The following is a 21966-nucleotide window of genomic DNA, read 5'->3' as shown; positions in this document are numbered from 1 at the left end:
AATTTTTTGATTTTTTGGTAAGCTGGGTTACAGTATATCTAGAGCGGTACTGTAGCTCTAGGGGTACGGTATTACAGATGTGATAGATGTTAGAATGTAAGATGTTTGGTTAGCTAGGTTAATATTGAGCCGGAAGCGCCTTAGCCGATTCTAGCGCCGCAGGCACTGTAAGGATTCTGATTCTTTGTCTGTCTGTTTGTTGAACAGTTAATTAACTGATTAATAACTTCATTCCTTTCTTAAACATTAGTAGCACAGTAATTATCGGTATCACAACTCGCTGTCTCACAAACATAATTAGCCGACTCAGTATACAATGCAATATTCTTCCATCCAGTTCCAAATCCACTCTGAACATTCATACAACCCGACATGGAAGACGATGACACCGGGTACCCTTGAATCCAGTTATACCATTGTTGGAGCACCGGCTGTGGCCATCCAGTCGGTTGGTCCCACGTCCAATTGCCATTCCGCCAGTTCAAGCCGATATGGTACTTCCATGGCTGACTGAAACCAGAGGTGACTGACGCGGATTTCAACACGAAGTCATGTTTGTGCGGGGTGTACTCGTTGACGAGGAATGTGTTCTGCCGGCGGTTCGCACAACCCAACTTGGCAGCTTGCCAGACGGCGGTGAGGCCGACTGGTTGGATGCAGGTACCGTATGGTTGGGAGGTGACGTCGCCAAAGGTTTGACGGTATTGAACCCAGTCGTCAGGACAGAAACAGTTGGCTGAAAAAAAGAAAAAAATGGTCAGTGTAACTTTGTCAGTGTAAGTTTGAGATCCCGTCACGCTCCAAGGATTTGTCCAAAATTTTTTATTTTAAGTTAGTTTTGTAAATCAAAAACATGGCTACATTTTTGTAGTTGACAACTTTTTGATAGCTCCGCCCACTTTTGAGATATCCGCCTTCGAAAGTAACAATTGTCAAGGTCACTGTATTTTCATCAGTGTATTTTGTCAGTGTATTTCTAATGCGTCTCATATCTTAAAAGTGGGCGGAGCTACCAAAAAGTGGTAAACTACAAAAATGTACAAAATTTTCAGCTTAGCATTTTTATAATTGACAACTTTTATGTAAAACCTTATTCTGGGGAGATATGAGCTAACAAAGTTCGAGCAAATGCAACATAGTGCATCAACTCTTTTTTCTATTTTAGGGGGTCCTAGACATGAAAAATGCCTTTAAATTACGTAAAAATCATGAAAATCATGAAAATCCTATCAAAAACCCATAAAAACCAATTTCCCTAATTTTTGGCAAAAATCGCAGAAATGGCCTAGTGGGATTTTCAAGGTATCACGTCTCCAGCAGAGGTACCAGAGTTCCAGTCCATCTGCTGGTTGAGTTTTTTTGTTTTGCTTTTGGAAAGCCCTCAGGGTTTCAAAAATGCAAAAATTTGAAAATGTTCACAAAATTTGGGTTCTCTAGCTTCTCTCATTCTCAAAATCTCTCTCGTTTTCAAGTGCCCATCTTTAAAGGCGCATATCTCAAAAGTGGGCGGAGTTATCAAAAAACAATCAACTACAAAAATGTAGCCCTGATTTTAATCTACAATTTTGTAATTGTTTGACATTTGTTTGCTCCGTCCACTTTTTAGATATGTGTCTTTAAAGATAGCTGTTCCCCCATCATCAATGCAACCATTTTTGCGCCGAAGGCGTAGATAATCAATCTAGCGTCGCAGACATGTCACCAAGGATGTTCGGAAATTTCGGAAATCGGAACTTTTCCGAATTTCATTTTCGGAAATTTCGGAACTCGGAAAAATTTTCCGAATTATTCTTTTCGGAAATTCCGGAAATTTTGGAAACTCGGTTTTTCAAACTTTTCATAGTCAAAATCCAATAAATATGCAGTAAAAACTAAAAGTTTGTAAATTTTGACTCAGGTGGGACGTTTTGGCACAGTTCACGTTGGATTGAGAGCAATTTCTTTCAAAGTTTCCGAAAGTTTTAAAAATAATATTCGGAAATGTTCCGACGGAAAATAGTCCAAAAAAAAGTCGTGAATTTCGGAAATTTCGGAATTCAATTTTGCGCCAAAGGCGCCCCAGACGATTCTATATAACGATTCTAGCGCCGCAGGCATACCAGGACACTTTTGCGCCGGAGGCGCGCCAGTCATGCGTCTTTAAAGATAGCTGTTTCAGAAAGATCCTCTGGATTCTAGCAACGCAGGCACATTTAAAGGCGCATATCTCAAAAGTGGGCGGAGCTAGAAAAAAGTTGTCAACTACAAACCTCACCTTCATACAACGCTCCTTTCACCTGTGGCAAAAGATTTCCATTATTAGTGAAATTCATTCGAGGGCTGGCAATCTGCGCAAGTTGATCCAACAACGCTCCATCGCCCCGTTGATCGTAAGCCACCGTAATAATCTTGACTCCATCTCCCTTTAATCGATCGGCCACCGGCATTGGCGCCCGTTCCCCTTCTCCCTCGTAAGCGGATGCATATACAATGACTACTCGTTTGAAATGTGCTCGATTGAATTGAGTTTTTCCGGCTTTCAGAAGCTGCTCGGCAGTGGATAACCCGGTTTCAAGGTAGGACTGATCGGTGGAGCTAAGCGTCGAGAGAGCCGAAAAAACATTGTTGAATAGGTCACCGGTTGACTGGAATTGATTCAAGTCTGCGTTTGTGTAGGAGTCGGAGTTATAGGTGACCAGTGCGACGCGAGTGGTTCGTGGGTCCAAGTAGTTTGTGGTGCCGATTCGGGATTGAGCGAATACCGAGCCAATGTTGGAAGCGATCTAGAGCAGTAGAGTTAGAAATTTTTTTTTTAATTTAAAATTTTGAACAAAAAATGAAGAACCTACATCAGTCAACCCATTGCTGGTCATTCCTTGAGAGTTGTCGACAACGACTACCACGTCCAACCATAGGTTGGCCGAATCGTTTCCACATTTACGGTCGGTGTAGGAGAGAGCCGAGTAGTCAGCGGAGCAGCAAGCTGGAATTTCATTTTTCATTAAAATTGAGTCTCTTTTAACCGCGCTCTACCGAAACCGAAAAAAATTATGTGCGAAATTGAGACAAAGTGCAGTTGGAAGACCTGTACTGAACTAATTGGTAGCAATCGCGCAAATTTCAATTTGCTGCGCCGACATAGGCGTTTGATACAGAGCTTAATAGTCAAAACTCAAAATACTGGAAGTGTTTAGAAAGTTACACTGACAAATTTACAAAAAAATAAACCGTGATAATCACTTTTTTTCGAATTTTAGTCTCCGCCCCAAAGCAGAACTGAGTTTAGGCAGTACAGTATGTCCAGTTTACTGTATTCTTACTGCTGTAGTCTTACTGTATTTAGCTTAACTAAAAAATGGCATTTTTAGGATTTCTTGGCCAAAATTTTTTATGTTTGTCAGTGTAACTTTGTCAGTGTAGCTTACTAAGGTCTTACAGTATTTTGGGTTTTGGCTATTAAGCTCTGTATCAAACGTCTATGTCGGCGCAGCAAATTGAAACTTAGGTCTAACTGCAGCCCAACTCATTTTTGGGGTTTCTAGGCCAACATTTTCACATTTTTATGTTGGTCAGTGTCATTTTGTCAGTATAACTTTGTCAGTGTAGCTTGTAGTACTACTAAGGTATTACGGTAATTTCAGTTCGATCCTGCTAAGGTAACTCATTTTAAGGGTTTCTGGACCTAAATATTGGTATTTTATCTCAATTTTTATCAAAAACCGTCCATTTTTACCCTGAGACTCACCATAGACTCCTATAAGCAAGACCAATGCACTCCTCAACATCATCTTGTAGGTTTTTTACAGAAAAGTTGACTTTTTGGCGGGTTTCTTCCTGAAAATTGACATTTTAAAATGGAAAAATGAAAAACTAAAACTGATACCCATCTCTTTCCCTCTATCGACCTTTTATACCACCCAACTATTTCGAAATAAAATTCCAGAGCTCATCAAAATTGATGAGCGAGCTCCACCCTGTGTGCTTATCAGTAAAACAACACGGCGCCTATCTACACTTCCGCCGTCATTTTTGGCAGGAAATGTTGAGCAAAATTTCAGAAAATCAGAAAATTTGGCAGATAAGACGGGTGACTGGGTGTGGTGGCGCCAGATTATTAGGAAATTTGTCTGGGGGTGGGGTACTGTAAAAATTGTGTGACTGATATGACAACTCAGTCTAGTTTGGCATAATCCGTTTGTTGGGGGGTATACTGTATGTGTCGAGGCATCTGATAGGATAGGAGGTGGCGACAACCTGGTTTTTTCATAATTTTCTTCCACTAAAACATCTCTAAAAAAAACTCTAAAAACACGTTTCTATTTCGTACAAGACTACCGTAAGACTAGAGTAGTACTAAAAATTACACTGACAAAGTTACACTGACAAAAATGAAAATGTGAAAATTTTGGTTAAAAAACCTAAAAATTTCATTTTTCGGTTCAGATTTTATTTTGTAGTTTGTAGTTTGTAGTCAGAATTCCAAGTTTCCGGATTGTAATCCTATCGATTTTTAACGATTTTTATATCTTTCGAGGCGTCTGGTGACGTCCAATAATGTGGGATCTGTTCGGAACCATTTTTAAATTAAAATTCTGTATAGTCAATATAAAAATAACTAATTTCCAACAAAAATTCCAACTGTCACGTCTTCTGAATGAGATTTTGGATTCTCTGAGTAAATTAGAAGGCGTCAGGAAGAGCGGAGAGCAAAAAATATGAAAAAAAGTTGATTTACACTTTTCTCTTATATCGTGTCGAACTGACTCAGAACTGTTCACTCACATTACCATTTTAGTTGTTAAAAACGTAGTTTGCTATGAAAATTCAGGATTTTCTCCGATTTTTACGTAAAAGTTCGATGAATTCGATATAAAAACTAATGAAATCTAACAATTTCAGTCGACGAAAAAATAGAGGTGCACCCTCTATTTGAAGTGCCCCTCTAATAGAGTTGCACTCTGACGGACCCTTTGAACAATAGAGTTGCATGCACCTCAAATACAGTTTTTACGGTATGCTCCTTTGAAAATGGCGACTTGATCATGTGACCTTGGAGGCAGGAATCTTGAAGGCTTATATCTCAAAAGTGGGCGAAGCTATCAGAAAACTGTCAACTACAAAAGTGAAAGTCTACTATTGCTCTACATACCGTAATTTTCAAAATTGACGTGTACAAAAGGGGAAATGAGCAAATAAGGGCGTTGGCTGGCAAAACAGATTACCTTATCAGTCACAATAATTGCCAATAATGTTTCCTATAAAACAAGGCTGCTCATTTCCATTTTCAGATCATTTTCTCTCAATGAATCCCCTCCTGATTCTATTTCTTCTGGTCGCAGTCTCCACTGCCGACTATACCCCCTTATCCTATGAGGAACGTCCGTGTGGCACCGATATGAGTAATCTATGGTTGGATGTGGTCGCTGTGGTGGATAACTCAAAAGTGATGGGCGATGAAGACTTGGCGGAGGTAAGCTATCAAGAAATTTGAGTTAAAAAATGGCATTTCTGGACCAAAATTTTCACATTTTTATTTTTGTCAGTGTAACTTTGTCAGTGTAATTTTTCGACCAGATAGGACTGACTTCTTTTGAGCGTTTTCACACTGAGATTGGCACTGTTTGGTGTTTTTAAGTATTATGAACGCTCAAATGTGGTCATGTTCTTTTTAGCCAAACAGTCACACTGACAAAGTTACACTGAAAAACATAAAAATCTGAAAATTTGGTCCGGAAATCTTCAAAATGCCATTTTTCAAGCAAGCTTGCATTATTTAGAAAAAGGCGGTTCCGACCGCCTTTTAATTTTTAACATATTTTCATACCAATTTCGATTATCTGAAAGTTATAATTCCAGACCGCCGTCCTCATCACAAGAATATTCGGGGAATCCCGTATAGGCACCTCCATCCCCAACCAACCTAAAACCACACGACTTGGACTAGTCACTTATAATTCGACAGCGACTATTCAAGCGGGTTTGGACAAGTTTCAGTCCCAGCAGGATGTTATTTTCAATATCTTTAATTCTTTGAATGCTGTGAGCTCTACTAGTGAGAGCTATCTAGCAAATGGTCTGGTAGCCGCTGAGAATGTTTTCGCGAAAGGACCAAGTAGGGGAAACAACTATCAAAAGGTTATTTTGCTGTTTGCAGCTTCTTATAGGTGACAATTTTTTAAAGTTTTGCTTGAAAATTATTTCTTTTTAAATTTCAGCTCACAGTCCAATCCAATAGCTATCGCCAATCGTCTGAAACAGGCAGGAATTACTATCATCACTATGGGATATAACAACTTGAAAGACCCAAATTTTTACCAAAACTTGGTAAAAATCGCCAGTCCGAATAAGAGCATTGCGTCGATAGTGTCAGTTCCGATTGATTTTATTCAAGAAGCACTGTTGGACTGTGAGTTTGAAAATTTCCGTTTTAAGAAGTTACACTGACAAAACTACACTGACAAAGTTACATGAAAATGTAAAAATTTTGGTTCATAAATTTCTAAAATGTCATTTTTCGGGAAAGGTTGCAGAAGCAAAATTCAAACGAGGAGTACACACACCTAACGGTCTGGCACAACTTCCTGTTTTGTGGGCGGAGCCTAAAGTTTTTCTTCGAATGAAAATTTGAAGTTCCTAAAATTGAAGCGGAACCCCTGTACTATTGAGTTTAAAGTGACAAACAGAGTTGAGCGGAATTAAAAAGTTACACTGACAAAGTTACTCTGACAAACTTAAAAACCTCAAAAACAGCCAATTTTCCGTATGAAAATGGTCAAAAGTAGATAGTTCTCTCTGGCCGAAAAGTTACACTGACAAAGTTACACTGACAAACCTAAAAATCTGAAAATTTCGGTCCAAAAGTTTTAGAAATGCCATTTTTCGAGCAAGAGCGCATTGCATAGTTAAGCCAATAAGCACAAAATAATACTACAGTGAGACTACAGTAAGACCTTAGGCTCTTCCGCCTGTCCACTTCCCAAAGATACACTGATTATATTCTTTTTTGCAGCCAACTGCTTCTGCCCACCAAAATGGGCCCAATACTATGCTCACTACACCTATTTGGGGGAATGCATCATCGCTGTGCCAAACTCCACCGTCTGGAACGCTGCTCATCTTTCCTGCCAGAACCTACGTAAGAACGCCTACATGGTCAATGAATACAGTCAGGAGAAGCATGACTTCGTCCTCCGTGTGGTCAAAAGCTGGGGATTCCCACAGCCGTATACCTATTTCACCGGTTTGGCCTACTCGAACAAGGGAAAGTGGCAATGGGACCAACCGGCTGGATGGCCTCAACCGGCGCTCCAACAATGGTTTAACTGGGATCAAGGGTACCCAATGAGCGCATCAAACATGGGTGTTGTGCAGAATGTACAGAAGGGCGAGAGTACTGTATGGAGAAATTTTGGGCAGTGGAATACAGCTGCACCGTATATTTGTGAAGTGGCGGCGTGTGATACCGACACTTATTGTGATGAGAATTTTCAGAATTGATTGTTTTTTCAAATTATTTTTGAAGATAAAGACATTTTTGATTAATTTTCCCTTATGTCCCCCTTTGCGTCTTGCAGACACTAACAGGCATTTTTAAAGTCGCATATCTCAAAAGTGACCGGAGCTATCAAAAAGTTGTCAACTCTTGAAATCTGTATCAAAATCTTGGCTCCATTTTTGTAGTTGACGGTTTTTTCGCAAACTCCTCCCATTTTTGGGATATGCGCCTTTAAAGATAGTCTTCTCACAACATTTGCCGAGGGGAGAGAGACGCAGAGAAGCGAGAGTGTCTGATTTCTCTGCGTCTTTCTCTCTCCCTCTCTCTTACTTTCTTATTATACTATTTGTTGCCGATATATGATTCTCGATTCCTTTCTCAATTAATCCACAATCCCGGATTTCGAATCCAAAAGTGTGAGAAGGGGGGAAGAAAAAGTTGATTAAAAGTCTCAACTGGTAACGGAACCCCGTCCGCCCACTCCTCCTTTTTCAAAAGAATCCGCATTGTATTCATCAAGAAGACGTCGAGGAGGCAAGTAGAAGGGGGAGGCTGAGGGATAATCCGCTTTGGCAGGCACCTTTCTCCCGATTAACCTCGATTCCTTTAGCCTTTGAGGTAGGGAGGGGGGGGGGTCTAAGCTTTTGGTAGGAGTAGTAGCCATCGTCTCATTTTGAAGCTTCTACTACTACATTTTATTGCTTTTGTTCAAAAGTTCTATTCCTTCAAATTGCTTCAATTTTCTATTTTTCACTATACTGTCAGAATTACCAGTCATTTTGGTAAAAATGTCTAAACGCCTAGCTATTTGTGATCTGAGATCCCGTCTTGGTACCGTATTCAAATCCATTTTTACTAAGTTTTAATCAATTATGAATATTAAGCCTAGAGCTACATTTTTGTAGTTGACAGCTTTTAAAAGGTATATCACGTGACCAAAGTTGTTATTACAGAAACGTCCTATGCTCCTCTGCTAATATATTTTGGAGTGTTTTATATGGTTAGAAACGTGAAACCGTGAGGTATCAGAATCTTTTCTTAGATTTTATGTAGGACCGATTTGACTCAAGCTATTTCTGAGTGAAAGGTTTCACTTACCATAATTGACATTGTGAAGTTCTAATCCTTTTCTTAAACTCACTAGGGAAGGACCCCGAGTAGAGATGGAGTTACAGGGATATCACTAGAACCGAAATTTTGCGCTGATTTCAAATCTGTATTTCAATTTTGCAAAACGATTCTGCGTAAAAAGTTATTTGCGTTTTCGTAGCTTCTCAGTGCAAAAATGGGCATTTTCAAGACTCCCAAAAATAACATTTTTCTCATTTTTTTCAAATTTTTTTGTGCTGTACGTATATTTCCAATAATGTAGACTGTATTGTTCGTATTGGAACTTCAGAAAATTTTCAGACAAATTTTTTGTAGATGCGTTTGAAAATTTAAGAAACTCCACAAAAAATTTTCTGAAAATAAATTCTGCAATCAAACTCTGCCAAAATCATCTTTACATCCGTATTCATAAGTACAGCACAAAAAAATTGAAAAAAATGAGAAAAACGTTAATTTTGGGAGTCTTGAAAATGCTCATTTTTGCACTGAGAAGACACAAAAACGCAAATAACTTTTTTCACAGAATCGTTTTGCAAAATTGAAATTCAGATTTGAAATCAGCGCAAAATTTCCGTTCTAGTGAAATATATTTCGACCTGTAACTCCATCTCGACTCGGGATCCTTCCCTAGTCAGATTCTCCAAATTTTTCCTTAAAACCGTTTTGTCCCTGTAACTAAAATGTTGCGTGTGTGTGTAACTAACCTACGATTGGTCAGTGTAACTTTCAAAATAAAAATTGCCTTGTAACTCCGCCCAAATTGGTCCAAATTAAAATCTGAAAACGGATTCTGAATCGCCAAGTCGTCAGCGTTCTATTCATCTAGTTTATGTAGCAGGAATTCTCGAAAATCCTTTTTTTTTTCTTCAAAATACCACCAATTTCACCTTCTGAACCCCAATTTTCACTTTTTTCATACTCACTGTCAAATTTTCCGACACAATTTCCCCCAGTTTCCCTTTACTCATAACATCATCATGTTATTAAGTCCTGTAACTCCGCCCAAATTGGTCCAAATTAAAATCTGAAAACGGATTCTGAATCCTCACGTCGTCAGCTATCCATCCATGTAGAACAGTGCCCTAGAAACATAGCTCAAATGATTCTTGCCAGTGTACTTTGAGTTTTGTCAGTGTAACTTTAGATTGCCTTGTAGCTTTCAATATTGGTCATATTGAGAATCTGAAAACGGATTCTGAATTCTCACGTCATCAGCGTTCTATTCATTTATTTTACGTAGCTGAAATTTATAAAAATCCATTTTTAAGACAGTTTTTTAGTTAAAAGTTACACTGACTAACCGTAAGTTACACTGACAAAAATCCAATGTTTCTCCGGCATAGTTGTACTTTATTTTGCGTTTTTTTACATGGTTGGATAGCAGGCGACATGGCGATTCAAAATCTGTACTTAGATTTCATCTAGGACCGATTTGGGCGGAGTCACAGGGCTCTCCAGTTGAAAAAACTCGCTTATTTTATATTTTTCCCTCAAAATGCCACCTGTTTGACCTTCTGAACCCAATTTTTTCACTTTTTTCACTATTCTCACTGTCAAACTTTGCCGACACAACTTCCTTCCCAATTTCACTTTTCTCATAACATCATCATGTACACACATACTTCTTCTTCACAAACCAACAAGAGGTGTCACATATATCCCCCTCTCTTATTCTTCTCGTCGCTCAATTAAATCCCCATAGCCTTCTTCCCCCTTATTCTATTGTTATATATTGTCTCCCTCTGCGAGAAGTTCTTCGGGCGAGGGGGGATAATTTCGATTTCTGTGGCGGCGCTTCTTCCGGTCACTTTCTTCACGAACTTTCTCAACTTTTGCCCCCTGACAATTGACATTGTACTTTCGTTTCGCACTTTTCATATTTCATTTTGTGTTTTGGAATCTGGAGCCAAAAAGTTTGGTTTACAACGGGTTTTTGTGTTTTTTGAGCTTAAAATAGCGTCAAAAGCTCCCTGGGCTGATTTTGAGCAGACTTCTGTGCTTTTTTGTGTTATTCAAGTTTAAAATCACTTCTTTTTGGAGCAAGAAGCTCCTTAGACGGATTTTGAATAGGTTTTCAGCAATTTTAGAGTCAAAATCTCCATTTCAAGCCCATTTTCATAGTTTTCCAATGTTTCTTTCTCTTTGCATACTCTGAAAAGTTACTGAAATTCAAAAGTTGTCTTCAGAAACGCTAAATTTTGCATAATTTTGCTTTAAATTGTCTGAAATCTAATTAAAATTTTAAAACTTTAAAATTTCAAACCTAAAAACTAGACATTTTCCTTCAAAAACGTTTTTACACTGAAAATTTGGGAAATTTTACTTATCGAAAATCAAAAAATGTTTTTCAATTTTTTCTGAAAATTGACCACTTTTGACATAATATAACTTATTTATATGTACATTCTCAATTTTAAAATGTATATATTCTGGTAGATCAAATTGAGCTCTACATTTTCGTAGTTGACAACTTTTTGATAGCTCAGCCCACTTTTGAGATATGCGCCTTTAAAGATAGGTAGCTAGGACGCGAAAGTGTGAGAGACGCAGAGAAGCGAGACACCCTCCTCTTTTGCCACACTCTCTTGTCTCGCAAACTTTAAAAGCGCATATCTCAAAAGTGGGCGGAGCTATCAAAAAGTTGTCAACTACAAAAATATAGCCCTGGTTTTGATCTACCAGAATATATAAAAATCAAATTTTGCACATTCGTTCATTTCTTGATATATCTGTTCAAAATTTTTTTTTTCGAAAATAGTCAAATTTCAGAATCGCTGCATTCACATGCTCCTCCTCACCTACCTATTCTTCTTTTTGAGCCCATGCTGGGCTCAAAACTTGTCCGAAATGATTGCTCAAAACCCACTGCTTGCAAAAATGTCAATGTTTCAAGAGTACCAAGAGAACTCAACAATTCCATTGCCATCGTCTCCAGAGGACACCGAAGAGGATGAGGCGGCGAGGAGAATGGTAAATTCTTATTGAAATTTTTTAAATTTGCATGGGTTATGTAGATCAAAACCAGGGCCTCATTTTTGTAGTTGACGGTTTTTTGATAGCTCCGCCCACTTTTGAGATATGCGCCTTTAAATATGCCTGCGGCGCTAGAATCCACGAGCTGGCGCGCCTGCGGCGCTAGAATCGGCTGGGGCGCCTTTGGCTCAAAAATGGTGGACGATTCTAGCGCCGCAGGCACCCCAGCCGATTTTAGCGCCGCAGGCACCCCAGACGATTTTAGCGCCGCAGGCACCCCAGCCAATTCTAGCGCCGCAAGCACCCCAGCTGATTATAGCGCCGCAGGCACCCCAGACAATTCTGGCACCGCAGGCACCCCAGACAATTCTAGCGCCGCAGGCACCCCAGCTGATTATAGCGCCGCAGGCACCCCAGCCGATTCTAGCGCCGCAGGCACCCCAGACAATTCTAGCGCCGCACGCCCACCAGACGATTACAGCGCCACAGGCACCCCAGACGATTCTAGCGCCACAGGCACCCCAGACGATTTTAGAGCCGCAGGCACCCCAGCCTATTCTAGCGCCGCAGGCACCCTAGCCGATTCTGGCGCCGCAGGCACCCCAGCCGATTTTAGAGCCGCAGGCACCCCAGCCGATTCCAGCGCCGCAGGCACCCCAGACGATTTTAGAGCCGCATTTTAAAGCGAAACCTGCTGAACCAGATTATGAAAAATTGTTTAAAATTTATTTTAAAAAACCCAATCATAATTCAAATTCCGTCGTCAAATTCACCAAATTATTATCAGACTGGGTGAAAATCACCACCGCTCGGATCCCGGTGACCTCCTGTTGAATCATATAGCAAAAACCATCTGGAATATCGTGTCTTCTGGAAAAAAAGAAGTTATTACTGTAAACTTTGGCCGGTTTCAGTTAAAATTGTCCAACTTTGAGAGGGTGTTATGGTATCACCGATTGTCCCACTAAGTACATTATTTACAAATCGTGCAGAACAAGTCTAGACCTTAATTTTTGTAGTTGTCAACTTTTTTGTACGGACACTCACTGAAGAGTTATGATCACTTTAAGACAACAGCTCAAAAATTGCACTATTTTACACAGAAATTGGTCGATTTAAGAGCTTAAAGATCTGTAACTCTGTTCAAATCGAACCTAGACAAAATTCAAAAACAGATTCTGAATCGCCACGTCATCCGCTATTCAACCATGCAGAACAGTGCCCTAAAGACATAGCTCACATGATTTCTGCCAGTGTAACTTGAGTTTTGTCAGTGTAACCTTTGATTGCCTCGCCCAAATTGGTCCTAATGAAAATCTGAAAACGGATTCTGAATCCTCACGTTATCAGCGTTCTATTCATCTAATTTACCTAGCTGGAATCCATAAAAATCCTTTTTAAGACAGTTTTTTTAGTTAAAAGTTACACTGACTAACCGTAAGTTACACTGACAAAATTCAAGTGACAGTGACAAAAATTCAATATAAAGATATAAATTCATAAAATTTCAACATAAAAATTTTGAGGGAGAAATTACTTTGTCGAAACGTAACTTGCTAGGGAGTGTCCGTACAAAAAAGTTGTAAACTACAAAAATAAATTTCTATCTTTTTTCTGTATGTTTTATAAATAATTTACTGTTTATGACATACCGTAACGCCGTCTCAAAGTTGGACAATTCCAACCTTTTGAACGGTACTGTAAGTACAGTACTATCAAAAAAATGAAACTCACTTATTATAATGCGTGATCTTGTTCACCGGTGTTGCTTCCAACTGCTTAAACATTGACAAAAATTTTCGGTGTTCTTTCATCTGCATCTTTGCAACTTCCACTCGAGACTCTCGAATCCATTGTTTGAAAAACATAAAGTAATCAGAATATGTCAACTCGCAGTTTTCCATATATAACTCCTTGCAATTAATAAATAAGTTTGTCAAATAATATCGTGTCACCCATTTCGCTTTTATTTCTAGATTTAAAATTAACGAGTCAATGGCCAAATCGAAACTTGTTATGAGTTCAACCACTGCACTTGCCAACTGGGCTCTTTCAAAGATGAGTGAGACTTTGCAAATCTCTAAAAGAGCAACAATATCAGTTATGTCATTTTTGATAGTCTCAAAATTGTTGGAAAGTTCCATAAAAGTTCCGTAGTTCGTGTCTTCCCGATCACGCACCTCCAAGATAAACGTCTCTGCGAATGTGGCAGTTAAAATAAAATTACGACGAGACAGGTACATTTTGAGGAATTTCTTAGCTCTTTCAGATGTTTTCGATATTTTGAATCTGAAAAGAAAATGAGTAGTTAACTGTGATCAGGGTGTTCCACCGATACTTAAAAAGCAATTAAAGTCGGTCATTGATGAGCATTTTTTTACAAGAACAAATAGGTTTTTCTCCGGGGAAAAATCGCTTTGATTTTTACCAATGTTCCAAAACATTGGAATCGAAAATTTGTAAAAAAAAAGGCTTCTTGCAGTCTATACTAGCGCCGAAGGCGCCCCAGCCTGTTCTAGCACCGCAGGCACCCCAGCCGATTCTAGCGCCACAGGCACCCCAGACGATTCTAGCGCCACAGGCACCCCAGACGATTCTAGCGCCACAGGCACCCCAGACGATTCTAGCGCCACAGGCACCCCAGACGATTCTAGCGCCACAGGCACCCCAGACGATTCTAGCGCCGCAGGCACCCCAGACGATTCTAGCGCCACAGGCACCCCAGACGATTCTAGCGCCACAGGCACCCCAGACGATTCTAGCGCCACAGGCACCCCAGACGATTCTAGCGCCACAGGCACCCCAGACGATTCTAGCGCCACAGGCACCCCAGACGATTCTAGCGCCACAGGCACCCCAGACGATTCTAGCGCCGCAGGCACCCCAGACGATTCTAGCGCCACAGGCACCCCAGACGATTCTAGCGCCACAGGCACCCCAGACGATTCTAGCGCCACAGGCACCCCAGACGATTCTAGCGCCACAGGCACCCCAGACGATTCTAGCGCCGCAGGCACCCCAGACGATTCTAGCGCCACAGGCACCCCAGACGATTCTAGCGTCGCAGGCACTCCAGGTTTTTACCGATTTTTATCAGTTTTTGCTGGTTCTTATCGGTTTTTATAGGTGTTTACTGGTTTTTACCGGTTCTATCGGTTTTTTCGCGGTTTTTATCGATTGTCCCGTTTCTATCATATTTTGCACTGTTCTTAATTTATACATTACGTTAAAATTGATAATTTCTCGTCTTTGCTCAAATTTTTTTAAAAGTAAAAAAAACATGTGAAATTATTGAAACGTGAAAAACCGCCGTAGAGTTTAAACTTTCAAAAAAAAACCGATGTAAATCCGTAAAATTCGGTGGTAAAATCGAAGAATAAACGGGTTTTCAACTGGTTTTTAAACCGGTTTTTTTTCAAAACTGTTTTTTTCAAACTGTGATACAAAAATACACTTACATTTCAATCATATCCATCATATCGAAAACTGCCACCATGGCTAACCAGGGCAGTTTAAGCAGAGGTAAAGGTTGTGATGACGTGGCCATTGTAATATATTAAAAATTAGGAATTTTGTCCAAATCGATAGAAAGAGGGGGGGGGGGGGTGTACATACACGACGCAATGAGGCCGACCGCGTTGCAGAGGTCACTCGCGTCGCGGTTCTCATTCACGGTATGACGTAGCTAGGTGATCTCAATGGGCAACAGTGTTGTAGATCAAAACCAGAACTACATTTCCTTAGTTAACGATTTCTTGTTAGCTCCTCCCACTTTTGAGATACGCGCCTTTAAAGTAAAAAATTGGAAAAAATTGAAGAAAAATGCCTAAATTAGTCATTTTCAACGTCAAAATGTGATTTTTACATTAAAACAACCGGAAAATTTAATTTCTGACGTTAAAAACAATTCAAAACCTAATTTTCCATTTTGGAAACCACATTTTTAGCAAGAATTTGGTCTAGAGGGTGTTGGTCTCCACAGTAAGAATGGGTACCAGGGTTCGATCCCGCTTGGGGACAATTTTTGATTTTTTCTCTTTTTTATTTATTTTTTCTTATAGATCAAAGCCAGAACTACATTTTTTTAGTTAACAATTTCCTGTTAGCTTCGCCCACTTTTGAGATATGTGCCTTTAAAGATAGCCATCGCCTGGTCTCGTCCAGCTTTAAAAGCGTATATCACAAAAGTAGGCGGAGCTATCAAAAAGTTGTCAACTACAAAAATGCAGCTCTAGTTGTGATTTACAAGATAAAATAAATCAAAAACTGAAAAAATCAACATTTAAAAAAATTTTACCCCAAGCGGGATCGAACCCTGGTACCCATTCTCATAGTGAGGCACCTTGACCTGCCTGGCCAAATTTTTGCTAAAAACATGGTTTCCTACATGAAAAATTAGGTTTTGAGTAGTTTTTAATGACAAAAACAGAATTTTTAGGTTATTTTGGTGTAAAAATCAGTAAAAATCACATTTTCCCGTTAAAAATAACGCAACTCCCAACTTTAAAGGCGCGTATCGCAAAAGTGGGCGGAGCTAGGGAAAAGTTGTCAACAGCAAAAATGAAGCATTTTTTATGATCTACAAGGCCGTTATACATATAAATACCAATTTTTGTTTCAGAGCACCAAACGCTCCTCCGCCCGAGAAACGGTCTCCGACAACTTTGACGAGCGGTACCGCCAGATGAATCAATCGTTATTCGAGTCAGCGGACCCAGAAATTGGAGATTTGGATTACAGAGAGATTTCCCAGATTTCCAGCTCTCCAGATGACGTGGATCTTCAGAATGCCATCGAGAAAGAAGACGTGACGTCATCGACCACTTCCACATCACCATTCGCCGCAAGCGACTCACTTTTTGACACTCCAATCGGGATGTCGAGTTCTAGCTCCACCACGTCTTCTGAATTCTCCAGAAGCGCTACAGTAACCCCGAGCGACTTCGCCAAAACATCTCCCTACTTCAAGTCGTTCCCTCGTGCGTCTACATCTGAATTTGTCTCTATGTCTTCCACGGCGCAACTTCTGGGAGCCACGCCCACTCCAGAAGACGTGACGTCTTCTGAATTTTTTGAGTCCCCTGAATCTTTTGAATCCACACCTATCACTCTATCCCGGACGACTTCTGAAGACGAGGAGCGATTCTTCATGGAGCCCGAGGAGATGACGGAGGACGCCGATGTGGAGGATATCTCCACGTCCTCCACGTCCTCCACGTCTTCTGATTCTGATGACGTCATCAGAATGCCGACGTCTTCATTTCAGGGGAGTAGTCTGGTGAAGTTGAAAGAGTTGCCACCGGATGAATTCATCGAAAGCCATCCGCTTGGGAAACGGAAGGATGAGAATGAGGTGACGCAGTTTAATGGTGAGTTCTACTTGACAAAGTTTGACAGGGCCCCACGGTTGTCAAAACTCAAAAATATTTATATCAACTTGTAGATCAAAACCAGGGCTACATTTTTATAGTTCAAAGTTTTCTGATAGCTCCGCCCATTTTTGAGATATGCGCCTTTAAAAAAGTGGAACGAGAGTATAAAACTGTGAGAGAGCGCAGAGAAGCCAGATACATCAATTTTTGAAGTTTTGTTGTTTAAATTTTATTATGAAAAGCTGAAGAACTCATTTTCAAAAAAACAAAAAAGATTTGCCACCGGGTGGACTCGAACCCTGGTACTTCAGGGTGGACATGTTCAGTCGAAAATCCCACTGAGCCATTTGGTCACTTTTTTGAAATAAGCTAGAAAATTGGTTTTTACTGATTTTAGACGGTTTTAGTTGTATTTTTTGTTATTTTCAGCGTTTTTGCCAGATTTTAGGCGGTTTTTTTTGACAAAAAATCAATTTCAAATTCGACCAGATTTTGAAATTATTGTCAATTTTTGAGATCACGTTCTGGACTCCATTTTTATTCGATTTTAAGATAAAATATATTACTGTGGAGGTCAAAACCAGGGCTACATTTTTGTAGTTTATAGTTTCTCAGTAGCTCCGCCACTTTTGAGATATGCGCCTTTAAAGTTTCTCGCTTCTCTGCGTCTCTCCCCCTCTTGTCTACGGACTAGCTATCTTTAAAGGCGCATATCTCAAAAATAGGCGGAGTTAAAAAAAAGTTGTCAACTACAAAAATAGAGCTCAAGTCTTGCTCTATTCAAATATATGCAACTTCAAATTACCGCACTTTTTCTGAAGCCGTCACGTCTCCTCAAAAATTTCAGGCCGCTATAGTGTGTCCGCCACCAAATATTACGTGGACAACCGTATCGATGGTGAACATTTCGAAAACAACGACGTTCCAGAACTAATAGAAGACACAATTCAGGAGAATGGTGTGGAGGAAGTGGTACGGTAGAGATGAATTCTCACGTAACTTTTTTTAAGAGGGTCCCCGTGAAATTTCACGACGTTAGAACGATTTTTCGTAAAATTTCTGTTAATTTGATACCCATTATGATAGGAATCGGGAGAATTTGAGAATTTGGTATTCAGAAGACGTCAGAGTTCAGAATTTTCGGAAAACTTTGAATAGGGGCAATATGGGTATCAAAACTTTGGAAATTTGATTTCCAAGCGTTCTGACGTCGTGAAATTGTCTGAAATGGGTTCTGAGCCCGAAATTCACAGGATTACTGTATTTTTGTTCTAGGATCCGTTTGCCGTGGAGAGGGAGATGAGGAAGATGGCAAAGATGCATGCAGCGAAGACTCAAGTGCTGGACGACCAGGATCCATTGAAGGGGTTGGAGGTACTGTATCGCTATCCCTATCGCTATCCCTATCGCTATCCCTATCGGCCCCTCTTCTTAAATCACTATTCCTATCAATTTTCAGCGAATGATGGTGAGAGATCAGGAGAGACGACGTCTTGGTGATGAGGTCCCTGAAGAAGAAGTGATTTCCATGGAAACAGACAAAAATGGGAAGAGATACGAGGCTAGACAGACGATATACAAAGGGAGGAAGGTATCGGGTTACTGTAGTCGGGGTACTGTAGCTTTTTTGAATTCCAGACCACCGTAAACCTCTACAACAAAAACTTGCATGGCCACGACCTCATGAGATTCCCGGGAGCAATTTTTGATGATAAAATTGATGAGCCAAGAAGAAAATCTGATAAAAGACGAGCAGTGGCTTCCAGAATAGTGCTGTCCGATGATGAATTCTCACGTAACTTTTTTTAGAGGGTTCCCGTAAAATTTCACGACGTTAGAACGATTTTTCTCAAAATTTCCGTTGATTTGATACCTATATTGATAGGAATTGGACGAATTCGGAGAATTTAGAATTCAGAAAACGTCAGAATTCAGAATCCTCCAAAAAATTTTATTAGGGCAATATGGGTATCGAAATTTCGGAAATTTGATTTTAAAGCGTTCTGGCGTCGTGAAATCTTCTAAAAGTTGTTCTGGAACCCAGAATTCACCAAATTTACACGCAACTTTTTTTTGGAGGGTTCCCGTAAAATTTCACAACGTTAGAACGATTTTTCTCAAAATTTCCGTTGATTGGATACCCATATTGATAGGAATCGGAGGAATTCGGACAATTTTGAATTTAGAAGACGTCAGAATTCAGAATCCTCAAAAAAGTTTAAATAGGGGCAATATAGGTATCAAAACTTTGGAAATTTGATTTAAAAGCGTTCTGACGTCGTGAAATCTTCTAAAAGTGGTTCTGGATCCCCGAATTCACCAAATTTTCATGTAACTTTTTTTTGGAGGGTTCCCGTAAAATTTCACAACGTTAGAATGATTTTTCTCAAAATTTCCGTTGATTTGATACCCATATTGGTAGAAATCGGAGGAATCTGGAGAGATTCGAATTCAGAAGACGTCGGAATTCAGAATTTTCGGAAAATTTAAATAGGGGCAATATGGGTATCAAAAGTTTGGAAATTTGATTTTAAAGCGTTCTGACGTCGTGAAATCTTCTAAAAGTGGTTCTGGATCCCCGAATTCACCAAATTTTCATGTAACTTTTTTTTGGAGGGTTCCCGTAAAATTTCACAACGTTAGAATGATTTTTCTCCAAATTTCCGTTGATTTGATACCCATATTGGTAGAAATCGGAGGAATCTGGAGAGATTCGAATTCAGAAGACGTCGGAATTCAGAATTTTCGGAAAATTTAAATAGGGGCAATATGGGTATCAAAAGTTTGGAAATTTGATTTTAAAGCGTTCTGACGTCGTGAAATCTTATAAAAGTGGTTCTGGATCCCCGAATTCACCAAATTTTCATGTAACTTTTTTTTATAGGGTTCCCGTAAAATTTTATGACGTTAGAACGATTTTTCTCAAAATTTCCGTTGATTTGATACCCATATTGATAGGAATCGGATAAATTCGGAGAATTTCGAATTCAGAAGACGTCAGAATTCAGAATCCTCAAAAAAGTTGAAATAGGGGCAATATGGGTATCAAAATTTTGGAAATTTGATTTTAAAGCGTTCTGACGTCGTGAAAATGGATTCTGGAGCCTAAGAAACAATTTCAGACGTCAACCCATCGTCGAAACGTCTCCGAAAAGTGATAGCTGGAGTCACAACAAACGTGAAATCCGGGAAAAATATGTTTGTAGATCAGAAAATGCAGAAGACTACGGTATGTCGATCCTGGATTTTTTCCAAATGTTTGAAATTTTTTTAAGGAAGACGTCGAGTCCGTATGTTTTAACACCAAGAAAAACACGGCAATCACTCGGATTTCGCCGTTTGAAACCGATGATAATTTGACGAAATTGGAGTGTTTGACAAAGTGTGCCAGGTATGGTCATTTTGGATTTTTGGAGGATGGAATCTCAAAATACCAATGATAAACTTGCAAAATTGTTTGCATAATTGTGTTAAGCATGTTTTAATTAGTATTTGTGTTAATTTTCAAAACTTTATACTAAAAAGTTGTGGAGATATAGCAATTTTAGTGGTCGCAGGTCAATTTCAACCTTTTTTTCCAATTTTGTATCTTCTAAGGGTTACATCTCAAAATTTTAACACTGTACCTTATTATATAATACGGTTGAAATTTCAAAATTTTTTGCTAGCGAATTAAAAAATAGATTTCTATAAATAATCTGTACTGAAAGTACAATATTTCCGTGAATTTGAACAATTATGCAATAAACTGGAAATTGCTAGAAAAAGTTGCACGTGAAGCACAGAGTTTTTCAACTTTGATCTGTTCACGTCATTTTCTGTTCTTTTTTCAAAGTTTGTTCAAAAGTACAAGTACAGAATCGGTATCAATACCGATTCTGTGAAATTCCTCCAGATTCGGTATGCATACCGATTCTGTACTCTGCATAAAAGGTCACGTGAAAAAAGGATTTATCCAAGTTTATTCAAAAGTACAGAATCGGTATCGATACCGATTCTGTACTTCTGTACCAAACAACAATTCTGTATAAAAGGTCACGTGAAATATTGAAAATCCACGGTTTCGTATTGTCAAATTTTATTTATGATATTTTCGTTTACGTGGATTCAAATCTGATGTTCATCGAGTGGATAAACTGACAAAAATGACAATTTTCGATGGATAATCACCTAGATTTTGTTATTCGATTTTGAACAACTTCACATTTTCTTATTCAACAACACAAAAAAATTTGTGTTAATGAACATTGCAAAAAAGGTTTTAAAGTGTTTCCTTTTATAGTAAGAAAATGTGAAGTTGTTCAAAATCGAATAACAAAATCTAGGTGATTATCCATCGAAAATTGTCATTTTTGTCAGTTTATCCACTCGATGAACATCAGATTTGAATCCACGTAAACGAAAATATCATAAATAAAATTTGACAATACGAAACCGTGGATTTTCAATATTTCACGTGACCTTTTATACAGAATTGTTGTTTGGTACAGAAGTACAGAATCGGTATCGATACCGATTCTGTACTTTTGAATAAACTTGGATAAATCCTTTTTTCACGTGACCTTTTATGCAGAGTACAGAATCGGTATGCATACCGAATCTGGAGGAATTTCACAGAATCGGTATTGATACCGATTCTGTACTTGTACTTTTGAACAAACTTTGAAAAAAGAACAGAAAATGACGTGAACAGATCAAAGTGAAGCAAATTTGTTCTACATCATGATTTTTCACACATTTTTGAACGAAGTCTAAAACTAAAAAATAAATATGTACTAGTACAAAATTTCTCAATTTTTAAGAAAATAAGTTCGTGAGCAAGAAATTTTGAAATTTCGACCGTCTTATATGTTTGCATATTCTTGTTGAGCATGTCTTAATTAGTGTCAGTGCCAATTTTCAAAACTTTATATTCAAAAATTGGGGAGATATGCCACTTTTTGTAGTTGCTTGTCATTTTAAGCGTTTCTTTTTTGGTTTTCGTCGTTTTGAAGCACAAATCTCAAAGTTTCACTGATAAACTTGCAAAATTGATTA

The 21966-nt window shown here is 39.0% G+C and overlaps 4 protein-coding genes across 4 annotated transcripts; 2 read left to right on the top strand and 2 right to left on the bottom strand.

The window, feature by feature from the left end:
- Positions 1 to 239: 239 nt before the first annotated feature.
- GCK72_003317 (uncharacterized protein) lies at positions 240 to 3764 on the bottom strand (the record flags this gene model as incomplete). The annotated part of the gene is made up of 4 exons (XM_053723965.1): positions 240 to 736; positions 2255 to 2762; positions 2829 to 2962; positions 3725 to 3764. The coding sequence occupies 4 exons, from the start codon at positions 3762 to 3764 to the stop codon at positions 240 to 242; spliced, it is 1179 nt and encodes a 392-aa protein (XP_053592610.1).
- A 1517-nt stretch (positions 3765 to 5281) lies between these two features.
- Positions 5282 to 7476, top strand: GCK72_003316 (uncharacterized protein; the record flags this gene model as incomplete). The annotated part of the gene is made up of 4 exons (XM_053723964.1): positions 5282 to 5449; positions 5836 to 6143; positions 6195 to 6385; positions 6989 to 7476. The coding sequence occupies 4 exons, from the start codon at positions 5282 to 5284 to the stop codon at positions 7474 to 7476; spliced, it is 1155 nt and encodes a 384-aa protein (XP_053592609.1).
- Positions 7477 to 11368: 3892 nt separating this feature from the next.
- Positions 11369 to 11569, top strand: GCK72_003315 (uncharacterized protein; the record flags this gene model as incomplete). The annotated part of the gene is made up of 1 exon (XM_053723963.1): positions 11369 to 11569. The coding sequence occupies one exon, from the start codon at positions 11369 to 11371 to the stop codon at positions 11567 to 11569; it is 201 nt and encodes a 66-aa protein (XP_053592608.1).
- Positions 11570 to 12300: 731 nt separating this feature from the next.
- On the bottom strand, positions 12301 to 13377 carry GCK72_003314 (uncharacterized protein; the record flags this gene model as incomplete). Its single annotated transcript, XM_053723962.1, has 2 exons — positions 12301 to 12427; positions 13292 to 13377. The coding sequence occupies 2 exons, from the start codon at positions 13375 to 13377 to the stop codon at positions 12301 to 12303; spliced, it is 213 nt and encodes a 70-aa protein (XP_053592607.1).
- Positions 13378 to 21966: the final 8589 nt, after the last annotated feature.

The sequence above is a fragment of the Caenorhabditis remanei genome, chromosome I (assembly GCF_010183535.1).
Source record: "Caenorhabditis remanei strain PX506 chromosome I, whole genome shotgun sequence".
NCBI lineage: Eukaryota > Metazoa > Nematoda > Chromadorea > Rhabditida > Rhabditidae > Caenorhabditis > Caenorhabditis remanei.
This window is presented reverse-complemented; position numbering and strand designations above follow the sequence as displayed.